Source organism: Xyrauchen texanus, chromosome 46 (genome assembly GCF_025860055.1).
Source record: "Xyrauchen texanus isolate HMW12.3.18 chromosome 46, RBS_HiC_50CHRs, whole genome shotgun sequence".
In the NCBI taxonomy this organism is placed as follows: domain Eukaryota; kingdom Metazoa; phylum Chordata; class Actinopteri; order Cypriniformes; family Catostomidae; genus Xyrauchen; species Xyrauchen texanus.
The window spans coordinates 20373093-20399479 of record NC_068321.1 but is presented as its reverse complement, the minus strand read 5'-3'; the positions used below and the strand labels follow the sequence as shown (position 1 = coordinate 20399479).

The 26387-nt window shown below is 38.8% G+C and overlaps 1 protein-coding gene across 7 annotated transcripts in view; it reads left to right on the top strand.

The window, feature by feature from the left end:
* LOC127638266 (A-kinase anchor protein 13-like) overlaps positions 1 to 26387 on the top strand; it is a 147077-nt gene that overhangs the window by 41437 nt on the left and 79253 nt on the right. For all 7 annotated transcript variants that reach the window (XM_052119717.1, XM_052119721.1, XM_052119722.1 and 4 more), the window contains exons 3-7: positions 147 to 300; positions 4632 to 4946; positions 15269 to 15452; positions 22978 to 23170; positions 23504 to 25811. In XM_052119717.1, the coding sequence (XP_051975677.1) occupies positions 147 to 300; positions 4632 to 4946; positions 15269 to 15452; positions 22978 to 23170; positions 23504 to 25811 (3154 nt within the window). The remainder of the gene's footprint in view (positions 1 to 146; positions 301 to 4631; positions 4947 to 15268; positions 15453 to 22977; positions 23171 to 23503; positions 25812 to 26387) is intronic.

Below are 26387 nucleotides of genomic sequence, written 5' to 3'. Positions count from 1 at the left end.
GAGGGTGGAATTTTCTGTTTGTTTGATCAGTGGAGACCGGGGTAGTAGAGAAATGACTATTGCTATTCTGTTAGGTGACTAGTGGCATAAACATTACATCACCTTGAAATGCTTTATGGAAACTGTTTTCTCTCTCTTTTATTCAGGGTGAGTGTCTGTTGACGGTCCAGCTCTGTGAAGAAGAGTGTGTTGAAGAGGAAGAGGATGTAGAGTTTTACTTGCTGTTTGCCGGCTCCAAACAGAGGCACGTTTCCAGCACTTTGAAAATCAGCCATGTCATGCTGCAAGCCATGTGCCCAGGTCAGTGTTCACCACACTAATTGTCTCACACACATGTTGATTTCCCTATATTAGTAAGGACATCTCATAACCAAACTTAATTTTATAGTTAGCTCTTACCTAAGCTAAGATCTAACACTCAAAAGGACATGCTGATGATTTGGCTGATTTGTAAGCTTTTAAAACTCCCTTCAAGTCCCTTCTAGGAATTTCTAGATTTGCAAGGACATTTGCAAAAATGTTACCCTCACATGGCAGTTAAGTGTTAGCTTCTGACTCTGGACCAGACACTCAGTAACTGCAGATATCAACTAATTTACATTCCATTCATGCCAGATCTAGTCCAGGAATTGCTTGGCACATTGTTCTTGTCCAATTATTCATCCACGAATATGTCCCAGTTACTACTGGGCAACCTCTGTTTAACTGGGCTCTGGCCCAGAGAACATGCTGTTGAGCTGTTCCAAATGTCCCATTGCTGTGCCTAAAAATTCATGTATATACACTCTTTCTCTATTTAGGAAAATTCAAAGTAAAAATGGAATAATTTCACCATAGAGAGTTCCATAACGAGCCACAGTAAATGTAGTGATATGGAATCCTGTGCAGATCTTTGGCACTGGTTCTGTAATCACTCCTCAGGTGGAGCACTTAAAGGCTTTTCAGCAATATATTTAAAGCACATAAGGAATGGCCTACTTTCATCCACCTCAGGTGAACTGCTGTATGCCTTCAGGGGTACACTTCCAACTAGGGCTGGGCAGATATATTGAATATGAAATATAAATAAAAAGCTATATGCTTTTTATTTGGCAATTAAGTATGCTAAAGAACACGTCATTAAACTAGTTTCATGTTCCTTCCTTTGCCCACAACTCGTGAGTATGTGCATTTCAGAATGGTGGCACGAGTGGTACCTAAACCATACTAGGCAAGTGGTTTTAATGTTGTGGCTGATCTGTGTGTGTATATATGTGTATGTATGAGTTTTAATGACTTAAATCTAAGTGTATGTAAACTTCAACTGCCATACTTCATACCGCTCAGGAAGGAGACAAATTCTGTCTCCTAGAGATGAACGTAGTTTGGCGCAAAAAGTTCAAATCAATCCCAGAACAACAGCAAAGGACCTTGTGAAGATGCTGGAGGACATGGGTAGACAAGTATCTATATCCACAATAAAATTATTCCTATATCGACATAACCTGAAATGCTGCTCAGCAAGGAAGAAGCCACTGCTCCAAAACCAGCATAAAAAAGCCAGAATACAGTCTGCAATTGCACATTGAGACAAAGATCTTACTTTTTGGAGAAATGTTCTGTGGTCTGATGAAACAAAAATCGACCTGTTTGGCCATAAAGACCATTGTTATTTTTGGAGGAAAAAAGGGTGAGGCTTGCAAGCCCAAAAACACCATCCCAACCGTGAAGCATGGGGGTGGCAGCATCATGTTGTGGGGTGCTTTTCTGCAGGAGGGACTGGTGCACTTCACAAAATAAATGGCATCATGAGGAAAGAAAATTATGTGGATATGTTGAAGCAAAATCTCAAGACATCAACCAGGAAGGACAATGACCCCAAGCATACCTCCAAATTTGTGTAAAAATGACAGAAGGACAACAAAGTCAAGGTATTGGTGTGGCCATCACAAAGCCCTGACTTCAATCTGATAGAACATTTCTGGGCAGAACTGAAAAAGCATATGCGAGCAAGTAGGCCTACAAACCAAACTCACCAGTTTCACCAGTTCTGTCTAGAGAAATGGGCCAACATTCCAGAAACTTATTGTGAGAAGCTTGTGGAAGGTTACCCAAAGCGTTTTGACCCAGGTTAAACAATTTAAAGGCAATGCTACAAAATACTAACAAAGTGTATGTAAACTTGTCGAACTGGGAATGTGATGAAAGAAATAAAAGCTGAAATAAATAATTCTCTCTACTATTATTCTGACATTTAATTTTTTTTTTAAATGGTGATCCTAACTGACCTAAGATAGGGAATGTTTTCTATGATTATAAGGAATTTTGTAAAACTGAATTTAAATGTATTTGGCTAAGGTGTATGTAAACTTCTGGCTTCAACTGTGCATTGTATATACAGTATCTCACAAAAGTGAGTACACTCCTCACATTTTTGTAAATATTTGATTATATCTTTTCATGTGACAACACTGAAGAAATGACACTTAAATATAATATATAATATAGAATAACGTAAATTAGTGAGTGTACAGCTTGTACAATAGTGTACATTTGCTGTCCCCTCAAAATAACTCAACACACAGCTATTAATGTCTAAACTGCTGGCAACAAATGTGAGTACACCCCTAAGTGAAAATGTCCAAATTGGGCCCAAAGTGTCAATATTTTGTGTGACCATAATTATTTTCCAGCGCTGCTTTAACCCTCTTGGGCATGGAATTCACCAGAGCCTCACAGGTTGCCACTGGAGTCCTCTTCCACTCCTCCATGATGACATCACGGAGCTGGTGGATGTTAGAGAACTTGTGCTCCTCCACCTTCCGTTTGAGGATGCCCCACAGAAGCTCAATAGGGTTTAGGTCTGGAGACATGCTTGGCCAGTCCATCACCTTCACCCTCAGCTTCTTTAGCAAGGCAGTGGTCATCTTGGAGGTGTGTTTGGGGTCGTTATCATGCTGGAATACTGCCCTGCGGCCCAGTCTCCGAAGGGAGGGGATCATGCACTGCTTCAGTATGTCACAGTACATGTTGGCATTCATGGTTCCCTCAATGAACTGTAGCTCCCCAGTGCCAGCAGCACTCATGCAGCCCCAGACCATGACACTCCCACCACCATGCTTGACTGTAGGCAAAACACACTTGTCTTTGTACTCCTCACCTGGTTGCTGCCACACGCTTGACACCATCTGAACCAAATAAGTTTATCTTGGTCTCATCAGACCACAGGACATGGTTCCAGTAATCCATGTCTTTAGTCTGCTTGTCTTCAGCTGTTGTGGGCTTTCTTGTGCATCATCTTTAGAAGAGGCTTCCTTCTGGGACGACAGCCATGCAGACCAATTTGATGCAGTGTCCCCCACCCCTTCAACCTCTGCAGCAATGCTGGCAACACTCATACGTCTATTTCCCAAAAACAACCTCTGGATATGACGCTGAGAACGTGCACTCAACTTTTATGGCGAGGCCTGTTCTAAGTGGAACCTGTCCTGTTAAACTGCTGTTTTTTCCGGGGAGGGAAAATGGCTAATTGGGCCCAATTTGGACATTTTCACTTAGGGGTGTACTCACTTTTGTTGCCAGCGGATGGTTTAGAGTTATACAAGCTGTACTTCACTACTTTACATTGTAGCAAAGTGTCATTTCTTCAGTCTTGCCACATGAAAAGATATAATCTTTTTATATAATATATATATAATAATTTATATAATAATATTTTATTATATATATATATATATATATATATATATATATATATATATATATATATATATTAGTTTTTGTGCATTGCACTGCTGCCACATGAATAAGTTGGTCTACAGATGTACCTAATAAAGTGGTTGGTGAGTGTATATATTTATGTATATATGTGTGTATGTGTACATATAGTATATTTTAGCTATATCACCCAGCCCTACTTTCAACCCTCTCTCTCTCTGCTGGAGGTCCACACTTCTGATTTATTCTAAACATTTTGTTGAAAAGATGTCCTTATTAGCCAAAATGGTTCAAATGCTTTGAACCCAGAGAGATGCCCCACTGAGATGTTTTGGTCAAACAAATCTGGTGAGTGTAGAAGTGTTTTATCTACACTGAGTTTTCTGGAGTGTCTGTCCTTGCAATGTGTTTTAGCAATGACATCTCACGACTGTATTGAATTGAGACAGGCCTTCTGGGAGCCCTCACGGTAAAGGTCTAATTCTTTATAAATATTGCTTCTATAGTTTGTCACCTCTCTCTCCGGTAGTTTTGCTTTTTAGTCATGGAAATAAATGCTTTTAATACAACAACAATTCTTAGTGATTATATCTATCTTAGCTCAACTGTAGGCAGTCAGACTCTCATCTGGGAACGATTGGCTGCCAAAATACTATATATGTAGCTACATATCCTTTTTATCAGTGTAAAGCTGATTTAAAGGAGGCCTGCTTGTTTAATTTAAAATGGCTGTTTGTCAGGGGTTAGTTTAGACATGATTGATTTTTTTGTTGAAAGAGACATCCGTCTGGTTATCCAGATATTCCCTGGAGATCTTAGTGGTGGTAAAAATATTTGAAAGAGTATGTTGACTGGAGATTGAACTTGGTTTAGTGATTTGATCTTTGTATATTTCATTTATTTCCAGTCACCTTTCATCTGTTGTCTCCCAACAGCTCATGATCGCAGCGAAACCGTGCAGGTCACCCTGTGCCAGGCACGGCCCGGGGGGTCAGTGGACCCCGTGGCAGAGGAGCGCTTCCAGTTTGTGCAGGACCTCGCCCTGGATATGGCCCAGTTCTTGGTCAGTGCAGTTGGGAAGACTGAAGGGGCACTGCTACTGGACGAGTGTCAGATCCCCCTGAAAGAGTGCGAGAGATTGGATGACACTTTGGCCCTCGCCCTAAGACACCTCCCATTGCCCCCAGGCTGGAATTTGCTGTGCACAGACTTTCCTATAGACACAGGCACTCAAACAAGCTTGGGAATAGGTGAGTAAGCTCTGTTTTGTATAAAGTCTTGCACTTCTGATTGCTCTGGTTTGCAGATTTGATAGGGGTTTCACACTCTTTTCAGCTGGTCAAGGCAAACCAGATAAGAGTATCTTATGACTGCTTTCTAAACAAATGGTGCTTGGAAAAGAAAACACTTTCATCAGGGAAGCAGCCACCCCCAATAATCTAATCTTTTTTTTTTTCTTTGTTTGCGTGGTTTGGAAATGTGGGTTGGACCAAGGATTTTGGAACATGCTATTAACATCTGTTCAGTAAAGTTGAGGACAAAGCCTACACTGTGAACTCTGTATCTTCAGGAGAGACCTTTAAGCCTAGCCCTGAACCCACATGTGTATTTTGCATTTTAGGTTGTGTGTATCATACTGTGATCACATTCTAGCCTTATTTTCCTCCTCCTTGTCACCATATCAAGTCTGGAACGGCATTTTCAGATAATCTAAAAGCAAACATTCCCACCCTAATAAAGTGCTCTTTTTGGCACAGCACATTTATGTAACCCATTAAGTCAGGCCGTAGACCCGTTTCAAAGCTGACCGTAGATGCCTGTGATAAATGGCAGGAACTCTGGTTGTCACTGACTTGAAATCTTATTTCATTTGAATTTTGGTGAGTTCTTGTTCTTGCGGTGTTCTTTCTGCTCTCTGATTCCAATTTTTTTGTTGCTGGGCGTCAGCTGGGGGATATGTAAACCTCTCTAAGCGCTTTACCCCATTGCAACTGACTCGAGCCAAACGATGAACTGACTACAATACTACATTACCTACTCACAAGCAAACATAGAGCATTACAGCTTTTGATTACAAATGTACTCATTGTTTTAAAGGAATATTTGGAGGGGTTAAAGGCAGAAATGTGAAGCTTATAATGTTATAAAAGCACTTAAATTATTCTTTACAAAAAATCTTTAAAAATAATGTTTTATTTGAGCTGCAAAGTGGTTTAAAAAGTCATTTTAGGGTTTGTTGACATAACATTGTCATGGCAACAAAGTTGTAAAATTGGCTATTACTAAAACAGAAAAGGTTAGCAAGCAGTTTTATCATACTAAAATCATGTTACCACGCATATTGTTTATGACTTGTTGCAATAAATTTGAAATGGTTAGAATTTTAGCATTTAAGGATTCACTTTCAATGTAAATTCCTCACTGGAACCAGATTTTTTCCAATTTTTAAAGAAAAGGAGGGGAAGTCAAAATTATTTTTAGTGGTAATAAATATTATGCCATAAGTGCTGTTGATTGATCTTAACTTGTATTAAACCAAGAATATTACTTTTAAAGGCATATTTTAACACGGTAGTCAATTTAGTTCTTTATTTTTTCATCAAAAGCTGGATTTGGATTTCAAATATATGTAGAATAAAATGCATAGCAATCAGTTGACAAATATTATAGTTTTAAATAAAATAATTGTTTTCCATCCAGTCAGACAAAAATTAGAACGGAGGTGTCCGTCAACTTGTTGAGTTGTGTTGTGATGTGCTACATTATTCGGATGCTTAAAGTGATTTTAATGGGAGCCATTTAGATTCATTTTAGTGTTTTTAATTGTTGCTTTGAAAACTATACTTAGTGAGGACATTATCCAGAAGCCACATTGCTACTGACATTGCTGGTGCTGGTTTAACAATAGCTGGTTTGAAGGACCAGGGCAAAGCCAATTTTTCTTTCTTAGTAATAATGCGGAAAGGAGCCAGATTGGGTACCGACACTTTAGTTAATTGAAAGAATTTCAGTAAAAGTGTTGCGCAAGCACTAAAATGTATGTTCCTTAACATATTTGCACACCAACGCATCTAAATACTGCATATACACACATGCTTTGTGTTGCACATTGTCTGGAAATGACTTTGTGACCATGTACATTGACCAGTGTTTTCAGAGGATGTGCACACAACAAACATGTCCCGCTACAAACACCATTTTATTGTGTCCATGTTGCTGCCTCTCAACTAGACAGGAACTGAAAGGGGAACTGAAAATAAACTTTCAGAGGAGTGAAATTATGTTTATCAACCTTAGTAAAAGCAAGCAAATGATTGCTGAAAAGATATTTGAATAACGCAAAAAGGTAATTGCAGGAGTAAACGACAAAACGGGGCCTTGTGGATCACTTTCCAGACCAGCCCAAATGCCTGTGTTCCCTGCAGACTGAGGTCTTTGGGCCTGGCCACATCCTCCTCATCTGTAATCCACAGCAGAAATATGAGCTGGTGCATATTAAGTGTGCTTGGAAGACTGCGTGGATCCGGCCTATCTGCCTTTTTAATGACAACCATTGCATTTTGGTAAATCATTCATCAGAGCAGCTGACGCAACCGCTAGCTAGCTGCGAGTACTGATTCACAGCTCTCATGTGACTTCTGCTTAACTTCCGAGGCGCTGTTCACACCTGATATTAAAATCCTTTTCCAAATTCTTGATCAAATGGTTACTTTTTAAGCTGCATGTAACTGACAAAGGGAAGGAATATTCTGTGTTCAAAACAAGTTAAGATCAGTTGATGGCATTTGTGGCATAATGTTGATTACCATCTCATCTCTCATTTATTAACAAAAGCAAAAAAATCTTGGTTACATGGCACCAGTCCATAAATGCTTAAAAACATACTCTTTTTAACAGTATAGCCACAAGACATAAACATTATACATGCTAGCTTGATTTTAGAGTGATAAAATCAGGGATTTACCATATTACAGGATTGTGGTGATGTAGCCGTGGCCGAGCGATGTCTGTGGATAGCAAGGCCGGGAGAGGAAAAATGGTAAGGATTGACACCTGTGGGAAATGATCTCTAACAGCTGTTGTGTTACAGTGAGAGCTGGCGAGGGATATAAAAAGGGTGTCCAGACCGCTGGAGGAGAGAAAGAGATAAACATGCAGCAGAGTGTTCTGTGTGTTCATTCATGTTGTGCTGAAAAACAAATTGTTGTGTGACACTGGAAAATGTAAAAATAAAGATGTGGATTGTTCACCCGGCTTCTGTTCCTCCTCCAGAGAGAACTAAAGATCTGTCAAAAGTGTTTACGGGTGTTAAGTCATCATGACAACAAAGTTATTTTATTAGATATAACTTTACACAAATAAAGTCAGTAAGCGATTTTATCACACTAAAATCATGTTGACACATATAATGTTTACATCGTTTGGCTATACATTTGAAAAGTTGTGTGTTTTAATGTTAATGGACTAGCCTGATTCACTTTCATTGTAAGTGACTTAAAGCAACCACGATTTTTGCTTTTTTTGCTTTATTTTTTTTAACGAGATTCTTTCAAATAATTTTTGTGGTAATCACCTGTATTACACAAATGCTATCGATTGAGCTTAACTTGCACTGAACTCAAAAAATGTGTTTTATTGCAGAGGATGATTGAGAGGTTAGCAGGCAGTCCGTCGCTGTTGTCAGGGATGGATTAGCATTTGCAATATAAATGCGATGTTTACATGTTTTTTTTTACTGTTTGAGAGATCCATTCACAAAATGTGTTGGAACCCATTAATCACCTGTGATTGGACCACTAGGGATTGGTTCATCCGAGATGCATCTAAATCGCAGGTCTAACCTGGGTCTAAGTTAAGCACCAGTGTTAGAGCAGGTGTGACGAGATTTGGTCCGTAGGCAGCGGGAGATAAGAGCTAACAAAGGCTAAACAAGCTATATGACAACATTAAGCACAGCTTATCTCTTATAAACAGCTTTGGCCTTAAATAACTCGTTTAGTCAAGAATCTGAAAGCACCATTTCCTATTCATGCACATTGAAATAGCACTTTTACCAGAAAGGGAGAAGACAATAGTGAGATTTATCTTGTACCTGAGCACACGTTGGTAAATATTTTTGTATTAAGGTACTGTAGACATTTCCATATTAGAAATAGCATTTCTTTTATGTCTTTTATGGTTTTAAAAGTCAAAAGGCAACATGAAGGTTCTCTGTTTTTAAAGAATCGGGAGACCTTGAGGTGAATCATGTATCAGGACTAAACAATAAGAATGGCCCGCTTGCCTGTTACCCTTATCAAGCTTGTACAGCATTGTCACTACATTGTAATATTGTTGCAAATAGGGCTTATCTAGTCAGATTTCTCGATTTGATTAGATTTCAATTCACTAGCTCTTGATTTTATTCTGATTCATTTTGGTATATTTTAGTTATGTCCATTTTGCATAGATATTAAAAAAAATTCTCTACATTTTCACGCAGCCTCTGAAAATAGGTATAGACCAATGGGAAGCTCGGCGAGTATTGACGCTGGCCAAATTGGCCCGGTTGCTAGGGAGAGTAGAGTCACATGGGTTAACCTCCTTGGTTTTTATAATGTGAGGTTTTCGCTATCGGATGGGCATGTGGTGAGTTGTGCTTGGATTGTTGATCCGCGTTATCGCAGTCAACAAGCCACGTGATGAGATGCATGGATTGACGTTCTCAGATGCGGAGGCAACTGAGATTCATCCTGTGCCACCCAGATTGAGGTGAGTCACTAAACCAGCATGAGGACTTAAATTAGGAATTGGGGGGAAAAGGGGAGAAAATAAATAAAAGTTAATAAAAAATCTTGGTATTTCATGTCGATATTGAGATCATGGAAATGAAGACTGTGATTCATTGTAAAACGGTATTGTAAATTTTTTGGTTTTCTGTTATGTATTGGTAACTTTTTAGCAATAGTAAATGCATTAGCTATGTAACATGAACTACTGAATACGCAATGTATTTGAACAGTATTTATTAATCTTTGGTAATGTTCGTTTTATAGCAATACAATTGTTCATTGTTAGTTCATGTTAGTTATTTCATGATGCATTAACTAATGTAACGTATGTGCCTTTATGTAGAAAATTAAATTAATAAGTGCTGTAAAAGTAATAACTAATGTAGTTAACTAATGTTAATGAATACAACCTTGTTGTAAAGTGTTATCGGTGTTATACATTGTTGTTGCATGTTCTGCTGATTTAAAATAAAAAAAAAAGCTCGCTAAAATAGTTTTTTACAATTGCAAAAATGATTTGTGGTAGTTTTGAAAACATCAATTAGGGGGGTTAAAAATTGCAACCCTAAAATCATGAGTTAAAAATAGTAAACCAGTTTTTTTTGTTGTTGCATCAAATCGACAGTATTTATATGAAGTTATAGCTGTTAATATTAAATAGTAAAAAAAAATGTCATGCCTGCATTTAATTGTTCGATTTAAAGGGGTTTATGGAGAAAGCGATTTAATATTTGGAGTAAAGCAGCTTTTTCTCCAAGACTGATACAACAAGAGTCTTCATCTCTTGCAAGTTAACATTATTTTATTTTAACGTTTATAATTTTCAAAAATAATATTCAAATATTTTATAAAAATACTAATTCTATTTCAAGTAGTTTTACAGTTTTAAGTCACAGAGTGCACCTTTAACATTTAAAACACATTTCTTTCTGACACACAAAAATATGTTTGGGGGGGGGTAAAATATTATATTTTGTTATGGGGCCGGTGAAAAGCAGGGCAAGTACATATATCCCGGCCGGGCAGGCAGAAAAAATTCCTTTTCAGCCCTGTGTGTGTTTTAGAAAAATAGAATTCCTAGAATTGACCTGTCTGTCATGAGAGAGGGCTTTGCTGTGTTATGACTCCAAGCGCTGCCATTTGTCACAGCTGGCGTGGGCACATGGACCAGCCCTGAAACCGGAGCCACACAGGCGTCTTGCCCAGTGCATCAGTTGGCATTTGCTGCCAACAGTCTTAAGTGAAATTAAACACACAAGCATTATATAAAAATAATTAAAATCTACAATAACCTAAAGGAATGTTTACACTGTGTGACTTTCCAAAGTACTGTCTGAGATACAAACTGGGAATTTGGTGGTATCGGGAAGCATCGCAAGGCATGTAATATCTCCTTGGGAAAATGAAGCGTTGGATTCTCCCTTAATGGTGAAAAATGTGATGTGAAAGTGAATTCCCTTTACAGTGAATGACTTCTAAAATAATAAGCAGTGCTAGTTCAAATTAGTTAAAGATTAGTTCTTTCATAAAGCATTGCCAAAATTGACAACCTGCCTTTCCATTTTACTTTAGGAATCGTTTTATTTTTAGGAGTGTCTGTAGTGGATTAGCATCAGTTTCATATGGTTTCTAAAAATGCAAGTTGATTGATCTGGTTGTTTCTTGTGGTCTGTTCTTAAGTTTATTAAATTGGACATCACTGTTCTTGCTCTAGTCTCTGTATTTGTGAAGACATCAGACTTTCTGTATAACAGTAGTATACTTCAAAGTAGGTTTTGGTTACTACTGACTGACTGTTGTTTTAGTATTGTATTAGTAAGGTTGTGTTGTGTCGATTATGTTGTCGCAATACTTTAATAATATCCTAAAGTACCATACCAGCTAATGTATTACAATACCAGTCATGTTGTTTGGATACATTGTTACTTAATTCCATCGTGAGGTGAGACCACTAAATGATGGTTTACATTTTTTTTTATTTATTTGTGTTGTTGCATTTTTTTATGCTGTATTTTATATTTGACACTTTTTACATGCCTTTGGGTTTCTCTTCTCATGAAAAGCATGAGGTAAATGCTCTTTATTACCCTAAAACCAAGACAAAGTTCACTTCACTTCTGGTGAGGGGTCTTTAATGTGAAACTAGGCAAACAAATAAATTAAATGCAATGTCTTATGCTTTTTTTAATGCTTGTATAAGATTCAGTGATGTTTTTTTGTTTGTATTTTGCTTGGTTACGCTCGTTTAACACACACCGATCACGATCACTTGATGATTATCTCATCAAAATGACAAAAATATGTATTACTGTAATTATAAAATTTGTATTTAAAACAGAAGCGTTTCTGATTTGTTTAGACATTTCTCTTGACTGCATGAAGATATTTTTCTCAAATCTCTCACTACCTTTAAATATACAACTTAACTGGCTAAAGCATAAACGTGACTGGATATAAACTAATGCAAATAGATGGTAATAAATGTTATTTAAACATTTGGGTAGGACTTGCATGTTTTTTGTCACATTGTTCCTACCGCTTGAGGATAGCTTTAATGTTAGCCTCCTCTCAGCCTTGTCTACAAACATACTGCTGTTCTCTATTAACCCTTTAAGACCTAAGGGCATTTTTACAATTCATTTTCCGTCTGGTTTTATTTACTAAAAAAGCTTGTAAAACATCAACCCTGTTGTGCACAGACAATTGACACACCTCTTTTTTTTCAAGACAAATTGGACTTTCAGCATATTTGTGTTGCATTGATGTCACCTGAATGTAAAATAAGTTATGGGACCATAAAGACAAATGAAAAAATAAAACGGAAATTGAATCACTCAAATATTTATTGAAATCACACACAAATAAATAAAAGCTAAGCAAATTTCCTCTGGAAAACAGTTTGTTCATGTCTTTGGAGTCCTGGAGCACAGGAATAAACATTGTAACTTCTACAGAACCAAAACTATTTACATTTTTCCAAAAGAAGTCCAGGCGTTTTTTGCCTCATTCACTGGTGCCAAGCCTCAAAACAGTTCCTATCAGCAATCACACAGAGGGCCACATCACAGGCTTTGCATTTCCAGGGGGTGGCCTGTTTGACCTGCCTTGTCTGCTTGCAGTTCACACATTGCCTTCTACCATAGGAGGCCTTCTTGCTGGTTTCAGTTTGGTCTGATGTTGGCACAGGTACATGGTCACTTTGTTGCTGGGTGGGGGGAACAGCAACTGTAACACCACAGAGTTGGGCTGTCAGCTCCTCCAGAAAAGCCTTGTGGGTCATGGGCTGTTGCTGCTTCTCTGCACAAACTTCCTTGTGAAGTAAGTAACTGTTGGTCACAGCAATGTCCAAAAAATGGAAAAACAATGTCCTGTACCATCTCATAGTTTTATGGTGAACTGAGTAGTATTGGATGAGTTGATCAGAAAGATCAACACCTCCCATATTCTTGTTGTATTCAGTGACAGGGGTTGGGCATGGAATGGATTTGGTGTTCCAGCCTCCATCCTGAGTTCTTACCCTTCTCTGAACTGTGTTGCCAGAGAAGGCCGGGTGAATTGTGGAGCAGACAGAGACTTCCCGAGTGTCCATCCACTTTACAAAAACCAGAGGGTCGTCACGGATCCACCTGATGGTGCCCCTAGGATCCTTTTTGGTCATGACTATTACAATGAACTATTACCTCAAAACTATTACTCTCCTCAAAACTATTACCTCAAAACTATTACCTCTCCTCAAAACTATTTTGTCACGCATCTCTCTCTCTCTCCTCAAAACTACTTTGAGGAGGGAGAGGAGAGGAGGAGGAGGGAGGAGAGAGAGAGAGAGAGAGAGAGAGAGAGAGAGAGAGAGAGAGAGAGAGAGCGAGAGCGTGACTGCTCTCTCTCTCCTCAAAACTATTGATGCCAGCAGCATCTCTCTCCTCAAAACTACTTTGAGGAGAGAGAGAGGACCACGTCGTCTCTCTCCTCAAAACTACTTTGCCGCGAGTCTCTCTCTCTCCTCAAAACTACTTTGCCGTGCGTTTCTCTCTCCACAATATCAGAGCTTGGTTCATGCGTAATGACGCACACCAACGTGGAAGACGGATCAGCCTGTCATTGGTCAACAACCTCACGCAAAGCATCATGTGATATCCAAAATGGCAGCTATCATCGAGCTAGCGGCAAAAATGATGGAGAATTGATAAATTATGGACATCAAGTGGATAAATCTTGGATGTAAGTGTTTGGATTTATTGCTGAAAAACTCAGAAAAGAGGCACAAGTTCCGGGCTGGATAGAAAACCTTCTGTAAAGGCTACAAAGACACCAAAGACACCCCCGTGATGGCTAGCTCGTTAGCTTTCTGCTGGAAAAAACGGTAAGAAAATCGATAAAACTTTCATCAAATTATATAAATATTTATCGGAGGTGCCGTGTGATGTCGTGGACGATGCCGTCGGGCTCTGAGGGTTAATGCAGCATCTATTCAAGAAATTAATTACTTTATAATGATATGACAACGTGTACTCTATACATACCTTTTAGTTGTTGGTGTTTTAAATCTGCATTGTTCAGTTCCGCTGCATTCAACATGCAGTTTCACGTGTCAAATCAACCACCACGAGGCATCAGTGATGTGTGTGTGTGTGTGTGTGTATATATATATATATATATATATATATATTTTTTTTTTTTTTTTGTTCGCCTCTAGAGGCCACTCTCATACTGTATAATGACAGCGCACCCTTCCCAGCCACTCCAGCACCGAACACAGCGGTGGAAAATTATCGGAGTTCATTTTTACCGATAACCGATAGTTCCAGAAATCGTTTTCGGTGCCGATTAATCGGCAAAACTGATATATCGGTCGACCTCTACATATTGAATATTATGTATCCATCCAGTAATAAAACTCAAAAGGTAATTGGTCAAAAAGGGTTGGAACCTTCTATATTAGTAGATAGATGATAATAGATAATATCTGTATATTTGTTTTATTATGTATAGATATATATTGATTGACCACTACTACTGTGCCACTGGGAATACTGTATCATGCATCATTACTGCATAGTAATAAAAAGCAATGTTTCAGATGAAATGGTCAAATATAGATAAGTTACTTGACACCAGTATTTTCAATGTAGTTTCATGTTCATGTTTAAGTTTCTGTCTGTGGTGTCTCCAAACACTGTCTATTGATCCTGATCTGCTGTTCTTTCCAGTGGCAGATTACACCACAGTTCCCTTTTTTCTGCTCGGGGCTTCAAATTGGTTGTTGGATCGTCAGTGGGCCGATTAAACGAGGGCAGTCTCATTCTCAGCCTCTCATTAACCAGCAAGAACAATCCTTCCTCTGTCTCTATTGCTTTCACAGAGAGGCTCATTCAAGCTCCAAGAACTTTCTAAAACAGCACTCTGTAATATCCGTTTTATGATAAACTCCTTCAAATATGATCATGTCTTTCACTTCAGTACCTTACTTGGTCTGATTTCTCTGTCCTCGTTGTAAATGATCCATTGAAATAATGTTTGCACAAGTTTGTCAGGAGATTCTGTTGACAAGAGTTCTAGGGAATTTGGGGGTGGGTCTAGTTCAAGGGTTTTGGCTGCTCTCATTGGTCCTGCAGTTGCAGAGGGAGGGACTATCAGCTCTGAAGCCCGCTTGGAGCAGTGAGGGTGGTGCTTTTCTGAAGCAGCATATTATGTCAGCTTATTATTTACTAAATGATTTTCTGCTTGTTTAAAGGACAATTTGTGATATGTTTGAACATTGGAGAACCTGATAATTAACTGGATTGTATTTGACTTTTTTATAGAACCTGGTCCTCAAGACACCCTTCTGCACTTTGCGGCAGAACGTGGGCTACGCAAGGTAGCACACTTTCTCCTCCAGCAACCCGGTGGAAGAGAGGCTCTACGACTCCCTAACAAACAGGGTTGTACGCCGGCCAAGGTCGCCCAGAAGAGAGGCGACTTTCAACTCCAGAAGCTTCTAACAGAGTAAGTTCTGACACCCCACTGACATGCTTTGTCCCACTGACATAACCATTTTGTAACAATTGTAGGTTATACAAACAAGAAAATTATCTGCTGATCTATTCAACATGATTGTCCTCATTTAGTCCTTACAAGTGATCAATTGTAACAATATTAATACAATTAAAACGGGTTGTTGTAGGTGGCTGACTTTATCAGACAGGCTGCTTTGAAGCACATTGCGACCTTTGAAATCCCTTAAACAGCCTAATCGATTGTACCCCACAGTAGATTTGCGTAATTTTACTGCGCCTGATGTCAGCAAACAGAATAACAAAAATTACTGTTTACAAACTGTTTTCCTGAACACTTCTTTCATCTTCGATTGGTCAAAAAACATCATCCTGCACGAAACTTGTGCAATTGGTCAAGACAGTTTTGCTATGTCAGGCATGTTGGGATGCTCAAACATAGATAATGTTTTGATTTGGGCTGGGAAATTTAACAGGTGCATTTCTGCAATCAATAATTGACTGCACGCATTAAAATGCAGTGTCTGTTTTTCCCCACTTTCAGTAGCTAAAATTGGCATATAAACATTTCGAGAAGGTACACTCTTGACTCGACTGCACATCCTTGCACAGAAACCGATTGTGTGGAGCAGTGCATGCTTATTCATTACGTGTGACGCATGTCTTGGACATAATCCCAGAAAGGAGACTTCACCCGCCAGTCGTGAGCCAGGTGTGGAAGAGATACGGGCAAGCTGATGTATTTTTTTGTATCGCCCTAAAATGCTCACTCAACAATGTCAAAATTGAAACCACGTGAGAGAGACCCAGCATGTGCCTAGAGACTTGATGGCAGTCAGAGGTTTTAATCTTCAACAAATTAAAATTGAGCCTTTTATACCCGCATTAATAGTGTTTAATAATCCATTGGAAATGTACACTTAAAGGAATATTTCACCCAAAAATTTTAATTCTCTCATGAATTACTCACCTTTAAGCCATCCTAGATGTGAATGTCTTCAGCAGAACTGAAATGAAGATTTTTATAAGCTTATTTCAGCTCTGTATGTACATACAATTCAAGTGATTGAGGGCCATCAGGCTGTTGACTGTTTGACGGTCCAAAAGGCATGTTTGTGTAAAAAATAAATCGATAATTAAAACTTTATTAACTTAAAGAATGCTTCTTGTTATCAGTCGATGCATCATGGAAGTGTTGCGTTGATGGCGCCTTCATGCGAGAAGTCAGAATATTACGTTTTATTTACAGAATAACGAACGTCACGCAATTTAGGCGATTTCAAACAGCATCCCAGCGCTGGTCAATGATTTAAATTTAAAAACGTTTTAATTATCGATTTGTTTCTTATATAAACCTAGTGATTTGCTTCAGAAGACATTAATTGATCGACTAGAGTTGAGAGGATTACTTTTATGCTTCCTAAATTTGCCTTTTGGACCGGCAGACATCCAGCAGCCTGATGGCACCCATTCACTTGCATTGTATGTACATACATGGCTGTAATGTGCTTATAAAAATCTTAATTTCTGTTCTGTTGAAGTAGGAAAGACATACACATCTAGGATGGCTTAAAGATGAGTAAATCATGAGAATTTTCTTTATTTTCTAATCCTTTAAGTTTATCTTGCCAATAAAACTTATGAATTGATTCTGCCCATTTTATCCTATTATTAAAAAAATGTCCATTGGAAAACACCAGAAGATTTTGCCCAACTTTTAATTACAGCATATTCATTGACTTTATGGCATGCATGCATACTGTATACTTGAATCAAAGATTTATACATCTAAAAATATGTCTTATTAACTGAACATTTTAACATGTTTATATTTAAATAATTAAAATAAATGATGGATAACCAATTTCTTGCAAGTTCTTTGAGACTTTTAAGTATAATGTAACTGTATTTATGATTAGATTTGAATGTTCCATGTACCATGATTAATTGTGATTAGTCACTGAAAACCAATTAGTTAAATGCTTTAATCGATTCACAGCCCTAGTTTTGATAGTATCATTGAGCCATAATTTAACACGTTTTGGAGAAATCAATGCACAAATGGCTTACTTGTACTGTAATTGTCCCCTCATATTAAGCTGGATAGGAGAAAGTAGAAAGTATTTAACATACAAAAAATTCTGTTACCTTTTAATCTCATACATTTTTGTCATATTTGGATGAATAGACCAATGGATTATATTACAGCAAAATGTTTTCTATGAGAACGCTGATATTTAGTGGTAATTGCTATAGAACAGAGTTTGTTGAAATGCGGGGGTGGGGTAGAGATAAGAGCACTGCACAAGGACAGGCCATGTGGCTCTGAACGCTTTGTAAACAGTTAAAACCACAAATGCTTTTCCAGTCTTCCTTTTCAAAGCAAGCTAGTTTGCATGCAGTTTGCTTAACCTGTTTCATACCAGCAAGATCCTGTCTCGAGATTTGCTCAGTAAAATGGCTCTACCTGAATATGTAGCAGAGACGTTTACCTTTATCAGCTTCTTCCAGCCAGTGCTCTCACTTTCTGTGACTGGCAACCCTGAATGGGACTGTTTCCATACGTTCCCCTGCATGACTATTATAAAATAGTGACAGACTTATGTATACATCAAACAAGTGTCACCTTTTCACAAGTGCATTTTTTAGATCTGTCTGGGAGAAGGCATTGCATAGTGCCACAATGCTCTTTTTGCTCCAATTCTTATTTTGTTCCAATATTTGATATGTCTGAGGGTTAGGGTTTTTCCAAAACCTTAATAATAAACTTTGGCACTTAACTAATCTGGCACTGTTTGCGCTACAGACAGGAATGATGCCTAAAATCATGTGGCTTGCTTTGGAGAGGTGTGCTATTACTTTTCTAAGGGATCAGACTTTGAATCTTCACTTTCGCAATGGTGGGGATCTCCGTTCCTGGAGAGCTCTTGGTTCTCGCGTCAAGTGCCTGGCGCTCCTCGCAAATTCCCAGTAAGCGCGGATCATAAGCTTGCATTGATTAAGTCCCTGCCCTTTATACACACCACCCGTCGCTACTACTGATTGGATGGTTTAGTGAGGTCCTCGGATCGGCCCCGCCGGGGCTCCTCGCGGGCCTTGGTGGAGCGCTGAGAAGACGATCAAACTTTAACTATCTAGAGGAAGTAAAAGTCGTAACTCATTGGTCCTGCAGTTGCGGGGGAGGGACTATCGAAGCGGGGAGCCAGTCCTTATCCCGGGTTTAGCAGAATTTAGCTCCAACCCTAAAAAGATAAACATGAGGTAATCATGGTCTCCAGGATTACTTGAAATAATTAAGGGCAGGTGTGTTTGATTAGGGTTGGAGCTAAACTCTGCAGTACAGTGACCTTCCAGGAGCAGGGTTCTCACCCCTGAAAATCATAGACTTACATTGTAGGGACCAGAATGTCATCTTCACCCTAAAGACCACCCTAGGAACAACATGGCAATGTGTGGAAAAACCACCCAGAACAACTTGGCAAGCACATAGGAATGCCCTGGCAACCACCCACGACACCGTAGTATTGTGGCACTGAGTTTTGAGCTTAACTGTCATAAAATCGCTGTAACTTAGTCTTTTTATAGATTTATATTAAGGGTGCATTTTCACAAACACTGCATTTGCTGTCCATTTGAAAAACTTAAGAGATATGTAGGCTGTGACTCTTGAAGAACCATTTCCTGTTAGCCATGTCACCCAGACTGATGTCCAACTGGTCACTGGCTGCCCTGCTTTGGTTAAGTCATTGAAATATGATTGCTGAAAGATAGATAGAGGACAGACCAGGGCCAGAGCTAGTGTGTGATCTGTGCTCACTGGATTGAAGGGTTTGTTACTGAAGGCCGTTAAGTGCCCTGGTTTAGTGCCTCATTTAAAACAATTTTACTAAACCACAGCACATTCTTATAGATTGCCTCAAATCTTCCATCAAAAGCTTTGGGTATTTCGTTGGTGGTTTCTCTACTATGCTTGGATGCACTTCTGTTATGGCATTGTGTTTTTTTTTTTTTTTTTTATATTATTATTATTATGATTATTATTATTATTCCTCAAACTTAAGGCTAGATTTTTAGATTAGAACTACTTTATAAGATAATATAAAACAATAAAATACAACTCAGTTATAAAAGAGTGACCATCTGGGGTTTTCAAAGAAAATTATGAATGGGGTGGCAAGGTGTTTGAATGTTGTGGACTCTGAGGGGTGGCAACTCCAAAAGTAAGTGCCTATGCATAGTTCTTTTGGATTAAGATACCAAGTTTTAAAGCAACAAATACTATTTACCTTATCGAAGTCATTATCAAATTATATATGCCCCTGAATTTGCAATACAGTTACATTTTCAAAGAGAGGCCGCAAAGTAATCATTTTGCTATACTGTTTTGCTAACATTATAAGACTTTTAATGCATATTCTTGAATTCATCAATTACATTAAAGCTAAATAACAAAATATCAATGTCCAGAGAACCAAGACATTGTCTATTACACACTAATTACACTCTAAATAGTCCTTGGTTTGACCAGAGCTAGTTTTTACACTTTATACTCCTGTAAATAGTTCTCAGATTGGGTGGATTTTTAAAAATCATAAATCTGTTTAGCCACATTCATGAAGTCTTGGCTACAAAAATGCAATTCAATATTTTCATTATTGCCCAGGAAAAAAGGTAAAGTTCACTGAACACATGTTGTCTTTGACCTTTTTGTCCACAAGGGGTTAGCGGTCACAATGGAACCTGCCATTAATCCAGTGGCATGCAGTATAGGTTTCATGTGAACATTCATGTGATAATCACTGATAGAATTCACAAAACATATTGTAATTTAAGAGGGTTTTGGAGTTGGCGTTTGAAACCATTATAAAACATGCTAGAGATTAAGAATTTGTATAATTAGACTTTAATCCTTATGTTGTGTTCCGGTCATTTTTACCTGGACTGGATTTTTTTTTTTTTAAGAATTATATTTTTTATTTATCTAATAGTAATAACACTCCTAGAATTTGTTCACACATGGTATCTGAAAACACACACCAAAAATAATTTGGTGATTTTCTTTACTATTATTTTGTTTTATTTCACTTGGTTACATCTGCTGTGTTCCCGGTCAAAAATGACCGGCCATTGAAAATGAATGGATTAGAGCCATTAAACTACAAAATACAGAAATGTTAAGTGTTTGGAACATCCCAATCCTTTAGATGAGCACTCTTTTGTGCATAATCTTTCAATGTACACTCATTGAGGAATATTTCAAGATCTAATTATCATATGTTGTGTTTGGGCTCATTTGAATTGGGATAGTCTGCCAATAGTCTTGTGTAGTCTACTCCCTTGTGTAGTCATGATTGTATTTATTATTGAAAGATTTATCAGCTCTCTAGTATCTAAGAGTTCACTTTGTCTCTCAACTGGATAATGCTCAGGCTGCCTAAAATATTGCATTCATGTCTGCAAGACCTTAAGAGCTTCTTCTTTTCACTCTGCACTCTTTAGTTTCCTGTGAGTAATGTCACCAGGTTGCTATGGATACCCTTTTGGACCTTAGATACAGAGCAGATGAAAACAGTCCCCGTTCTCACCAATGCATCCTCCCTGGGGACAATCTCTGAGCCGCCCACACACACATACACATTTTATCTTTTGAAAGCCTGTAGCTTTCTGGATCTTCATTCTATCTTGACAGAAGTGGCATGACTTCAACCTCGATGTGCTTTCCGTAAGTGTCAGGGACTGACAAAGGTGATTCCACCTTAGTAATGTATCAGTACTTGTAATGTCAACACACATTACAACTGTCCACTGCAAAAAAAAAGAAAAAAGAAAGTTGACAAAAGATCTAATGCAATATCTTGATATGATATATGCAATATTAGAAATATATTAACAATCTTAGTTGGCTGGTCATATTTGACTAGGAACACAAAAGGTTTTCGCACTAACAAATACAACACAAGGGTAAATAAGTAAATGTATAACCCTTGTGCTAACTTCCCTATGGGAAAATTAGGCCCAGTCTCCCTATACAAATATATGTATATACACACTCACTCTCTCTCACACACACACACACACACACACACACACACACACACACACACACACACACACACACACACACATAATTGTTCAAAAATAATTTAATTATTTCAATAACTACACGATAATGATAATGTAGAGCAATTTAAAAAAAATAAAACATTTTAATTGTGGGCTGGATTAGACCAAAAGACAATTAATCAACCCACTTATGGGGAGTGCATGCGCAGACCATGTTTTTCTAGAGCTAATAAAGTCCTGTATCATGGCTGTAATAAGCCATCTAATAGCAAGCATAGCACAAAGGCCTAAATAAAAATAAAAATACATTCGAAAAATTGAAAAATGCACTGGGTTCCCTTGTGTAGTCATGATTGTATTTATTATTGAAAGATTTATCAACTGGATAATGCTCAGTCTGCATAAAATATTCCACTCATGTCCACAAGAACTTAAGAGCTTCTCTTTTTCACTCTGCACTCTTTAGTTTCCTGTGAGTGATGTCACCAGGTTGCTATGGATACCCTTTTGGACCTTAGATACAGAGCAGATGAAAACAGTCCCCGTTCTCACCAATGTATCCTCCCTGGGGACAATCTTACACACATACACATTTTATCTTTTGAAAGCCTGTAGCTCTGTGGATCTTCTTTCTATCTTGACACAAGTGGTATGACTTCATCCTCAATGTGCTTTCCATAAGTGTCAGGGACTGACAAAGGTGATTCCACGTTAGTAATGTATCAGTACTTGTAATGTCAACACGCATTACAACTGTACACTACAAACTTCTTCCCACTGTGATTCTATTGACAGCTTTTTGACATGCTGTAGCTGCCACGAGGAACTTTGATTTAAGTTCCTTAAATGTAATATAGAATAGAGTACTCTAAAAGAAAAACAATGGATTATGGCATTCAGACGAGAGAGAGAATTTCTTTAACCTAATGCCAGGGTAATTAACACAGTTTAATTTTACAATTTTAAAATAAATTTAGACATAAAATATTGAAAATAGCTAAAAGTTATAAGCTTCTGTAGATATACTCTGCGAAAAATGTCATTACAGTCTGTGAAGAGGATCCATACACTGAACAATGCAATATACAATACAATGTGCAATATTTAAAATACCACACAAACTAAGATAAAGTAGAGACAGAGAAAACTCAGAACAGGTTTAGCAAAGTTGGTCTATTTTGTTCTATCTTTGTCTAAAGCAACATTGAAATTCCTGTTCTCTGAGCTCAGTGTCTCGTATGACAGATACAAACCTGTTTTAAACTAAGTCAAGTTGTTTAATGGATGAGCGAGTGATTTTTTCATGCATGGTATCCTCTGTGTTCAATGGCTCAAGACAGAATCATTATTCTGAATTTCCTCACATCCTCAGTAGGTGTGCTGGGTGTATCCCTGCTGATTCATAGCCTCAAGACGGGGCGTTCTCAAAGTTTGCTATGTTTGTGTTTGGGCAGGGTTGAGAACTTGCCAGAGTTAGAGACAAAGACATCCAAGTGGCGTTACCCAGGAGAGAGAGTTCTGCGACACCACCCTAAGCTAAACACCTACACCCTTACACTGGAGGACGTGCCAGGGAGTCCCCCACCTAGTCTGCGTCGTGATGTGGATGACCTCCAACACCTTATTCAGTCACATCAGATGAACAAGGTGAGTCATTGCCACATATTTTGGAGGTATCTGTGGCAGTAGCTTGGATTCATTTTCTCACTCTGCCACTTTAGGATTTCCAGCTCTGTGCGCTCAGAAAGGATGCTTGCTTTTGTGCTAAAACTCTGCAGGAGGTAGCTATATATGACTAGAGGAAATATCTAAAAGCAGATCACTGACTAGACTGTTTCTTCTCTGTCTCTCTCTTCTGTTCTCTTAAAGCAACACCCTTCTTCCGCTCTCTCTGGGTGAATGTTAAATGTCAGTTTTAATGAGGACTCTATGATGCATGCTGCTTTATTTAATAGCTGTTTTTGATCTTTGTTGATTCAGGAAGATCCTCCAATACAATGCAGTCCAACCCTTTTGATTCTTAAAAGAGAGTCAAGTGATGGTACAGAGCCTGCTGAGTCCAACTCATTGGACTTTGAGCATCAGGAATCCACGGTTGAACAACAACAACAAACCTGTGAATTAGTTTTAAGCAGCTCTGTCGTAGAAGATGAATTGTGCCCTTTTCAGAACGGGACCAGAGACCATGTCAAATCACAGGACGGGGAGGTGGAGCCTGACAGCCTGGCTATAGAGGATATTGGGAAGCCATCAGATAAGGCTGACTGTGCGGAGTTGTGGGCAAAGGGTGATTCTGTGGCTTTCAGTGCCCCTTCCTGTGGAAACCAGTGGGAGGAAGCTGATAGAGAGCTCTGCGTAATCAGTGCCAAGCAGGGGGCTGATAAGGGGAACCAAGAAGAGTTAGAGGCTTGCCATCAGGGTTCAGAGACTGAAACAGACAATAAAGCTCAATCTGGCAACCCAGAGGTCCAAGACATGGGCCATACACAGTCTCAGGATCGCCTCCCAACGGAAACGAGTCAACCTTCACAAATAGAGGAGGATAATGAGGGGAGTACAGATATTTTTTCGAGAGGGGACTTACCAGAGGAAAGGGAAAAGGAGTCGAGCAGCAGCCAGGAAATAGGCTCAAACTCCCCAGGACTTTCTTGCCATGATTCGGAGATTAACGGTCAGAATAACGATGAGATCGAGTTCAAGCTGGCTGCTGATGCCTCTGTGGGAACAGATGAATCTAAAGTTACTGTAATTGAGGTGAATTCTGAGGTTGTCTCGTCTGTACGAAACAGTGAATCTGTTATTTGTGATGGTGGTGATGAGCCACATGTTTGCATGGAGACAGAGACAGGAAATCTCAGCGAGAACACCAAAGGCAAGACTGAGTCAGTTTCTGGTCTGATAGCTGGTGACATTAGTATAAAGCAGAACTCTGGATTTAACATTTCAGAGGGTGAACTTTTGGATTCTGTAAGTCTTCGTCCAAACATGGCACCAGGACCTATTCATAAGCTCCGCCAAGGACTTTCTCCTGTTCCCGAGACATTTCTTGAGGAACAAACTGTGGAGCCTTTGTTTCAGTATACAGAGGGTTCACAACAATCTCACAATGTCACGTCATCTTCAGAAACTGTATCCGAATGTCAGGAGGTTTTGTTAATTGACTCCTGTGTCATCTATGAGAAAGAAGGGGGTTCCGATGGCATCAATGTGGAGGTATTGCCTTGTCAGAATGAAGGGTCTGAGGAAAGGAAATCAGTAGGAGCCCCTAGTGAGACGATGCAGAACCCTGAAAAGATCATTAAAGGGGCTTCCGGTGAGATATCAATTACAGAGGACATTACTGACTCGGAATTGGATGAAAAATCAAAACCCTCTGATGACTCTTCTTTCCATGTTGACTCCAAATCCTTGATTAAAAGTGATGTGCAACAGGATGTGTCTACAATACTGTTTTCTGAACTTTCTAGTGAGAACATTATCATAGAAACAGAGTTAGATAATGAAGAGATGCCTAAAACAGTTTTGTCAGACTTTTCATCAAGACTGGTTCTTGAGGAACATTCTGGAGATGCCCCAGGTGAATCATCAATTCCAGCATCCAAAGTTTCTGCATTGAAAGGGCAACATGAACAAAATTATATAGCTCAGGAGGAACTGCTGCAAGAAAAGAAAAATGACTCCACTTCACAGGAAACAATCAGCGATCTCCCTGATCAGTCGAAAATCACACACAATGACAACGCAGAATCCACAGCACAGACCGAATATCCAGAATCCTCCAAGGAGAGTGTGAACACACTATCTAACCCTACCACAGGATGTTCGGATTACCTAATTGAAGATTTTTCTTGTGCTTCAACAGAAAGCAGAGATGGTAGACCTTGCAAAATTCCATGGACTAATGAGGGTAGGATCTCTGGTTGGGAAACATGTGTTGACCCCCCTACCGATATGAGGGAGACCGCTGTCACAGAAGATGGGGTGGCCTCATCAATAGAGACCACCGGTGGTTCATCTTTGGAGTTAGAGAACTCCATATCTGCCTCTCTCAATGCATCATCCTCAAGTATTGAGGTCACTTCCCTTATGGATATTAATAGTGGATTGCCCCAGGATTTGGAACACACTTCCGCTGTGGATGTAGACAATGGTTTGTCTGTGGAATCACAACCTTCAGACACCGCTGATAGTCTAAATGGATTACACGAAAATACTCAAGACTGTTCAATGGAGCAAAAAGAAACAGTTGAGCAGCATACTGAAGAACCACATGTAAAACCAATGACAGGTAAGGCATTTTGTTTACCATATTGGTGCATGCCATCCTAAAATAACAAACTTGATTAGTTTTGGACAAGGTTATGATATTTAAGTCCTGAGGGATCAAGCTGAAGTTGATGCCAAAGGTGTCTTCATTGTTGTTATTGAATTTGAAAATGGAGCCCATACCATTGTTCTCTGTAGAACGCTATGCTTTCTGCTTTCTAACGGTCATCCTATGAACAAGGGACAGCTGCTTGAATTTCTCTGGAATCTTGTGTTGCTGCTAATAAGAGCTTATTTGTCATGTAATTCCATTCAGACTATTCATAGCTGAGACAAATTTATTACACTATTATATTCATAGACATACTATTGTATGTAGTAATACAATTGTGTTTACAATGTGATTTTATATTCTATAGTCATAATGAAGAGTTATAATTTAGGTCAATATTTGTTCAGTTTTTGTCTATGATGTTATTTTTAGTAGAGTTCAGGCACAGTTTTATATGAGTTATGTCAGTTGAAACGAAGCTAATTTATTTTGAGCAATCAGGGGATTAGGCCTCCATCGGGATGGGAAAAGCCTTCTTTGTCATTC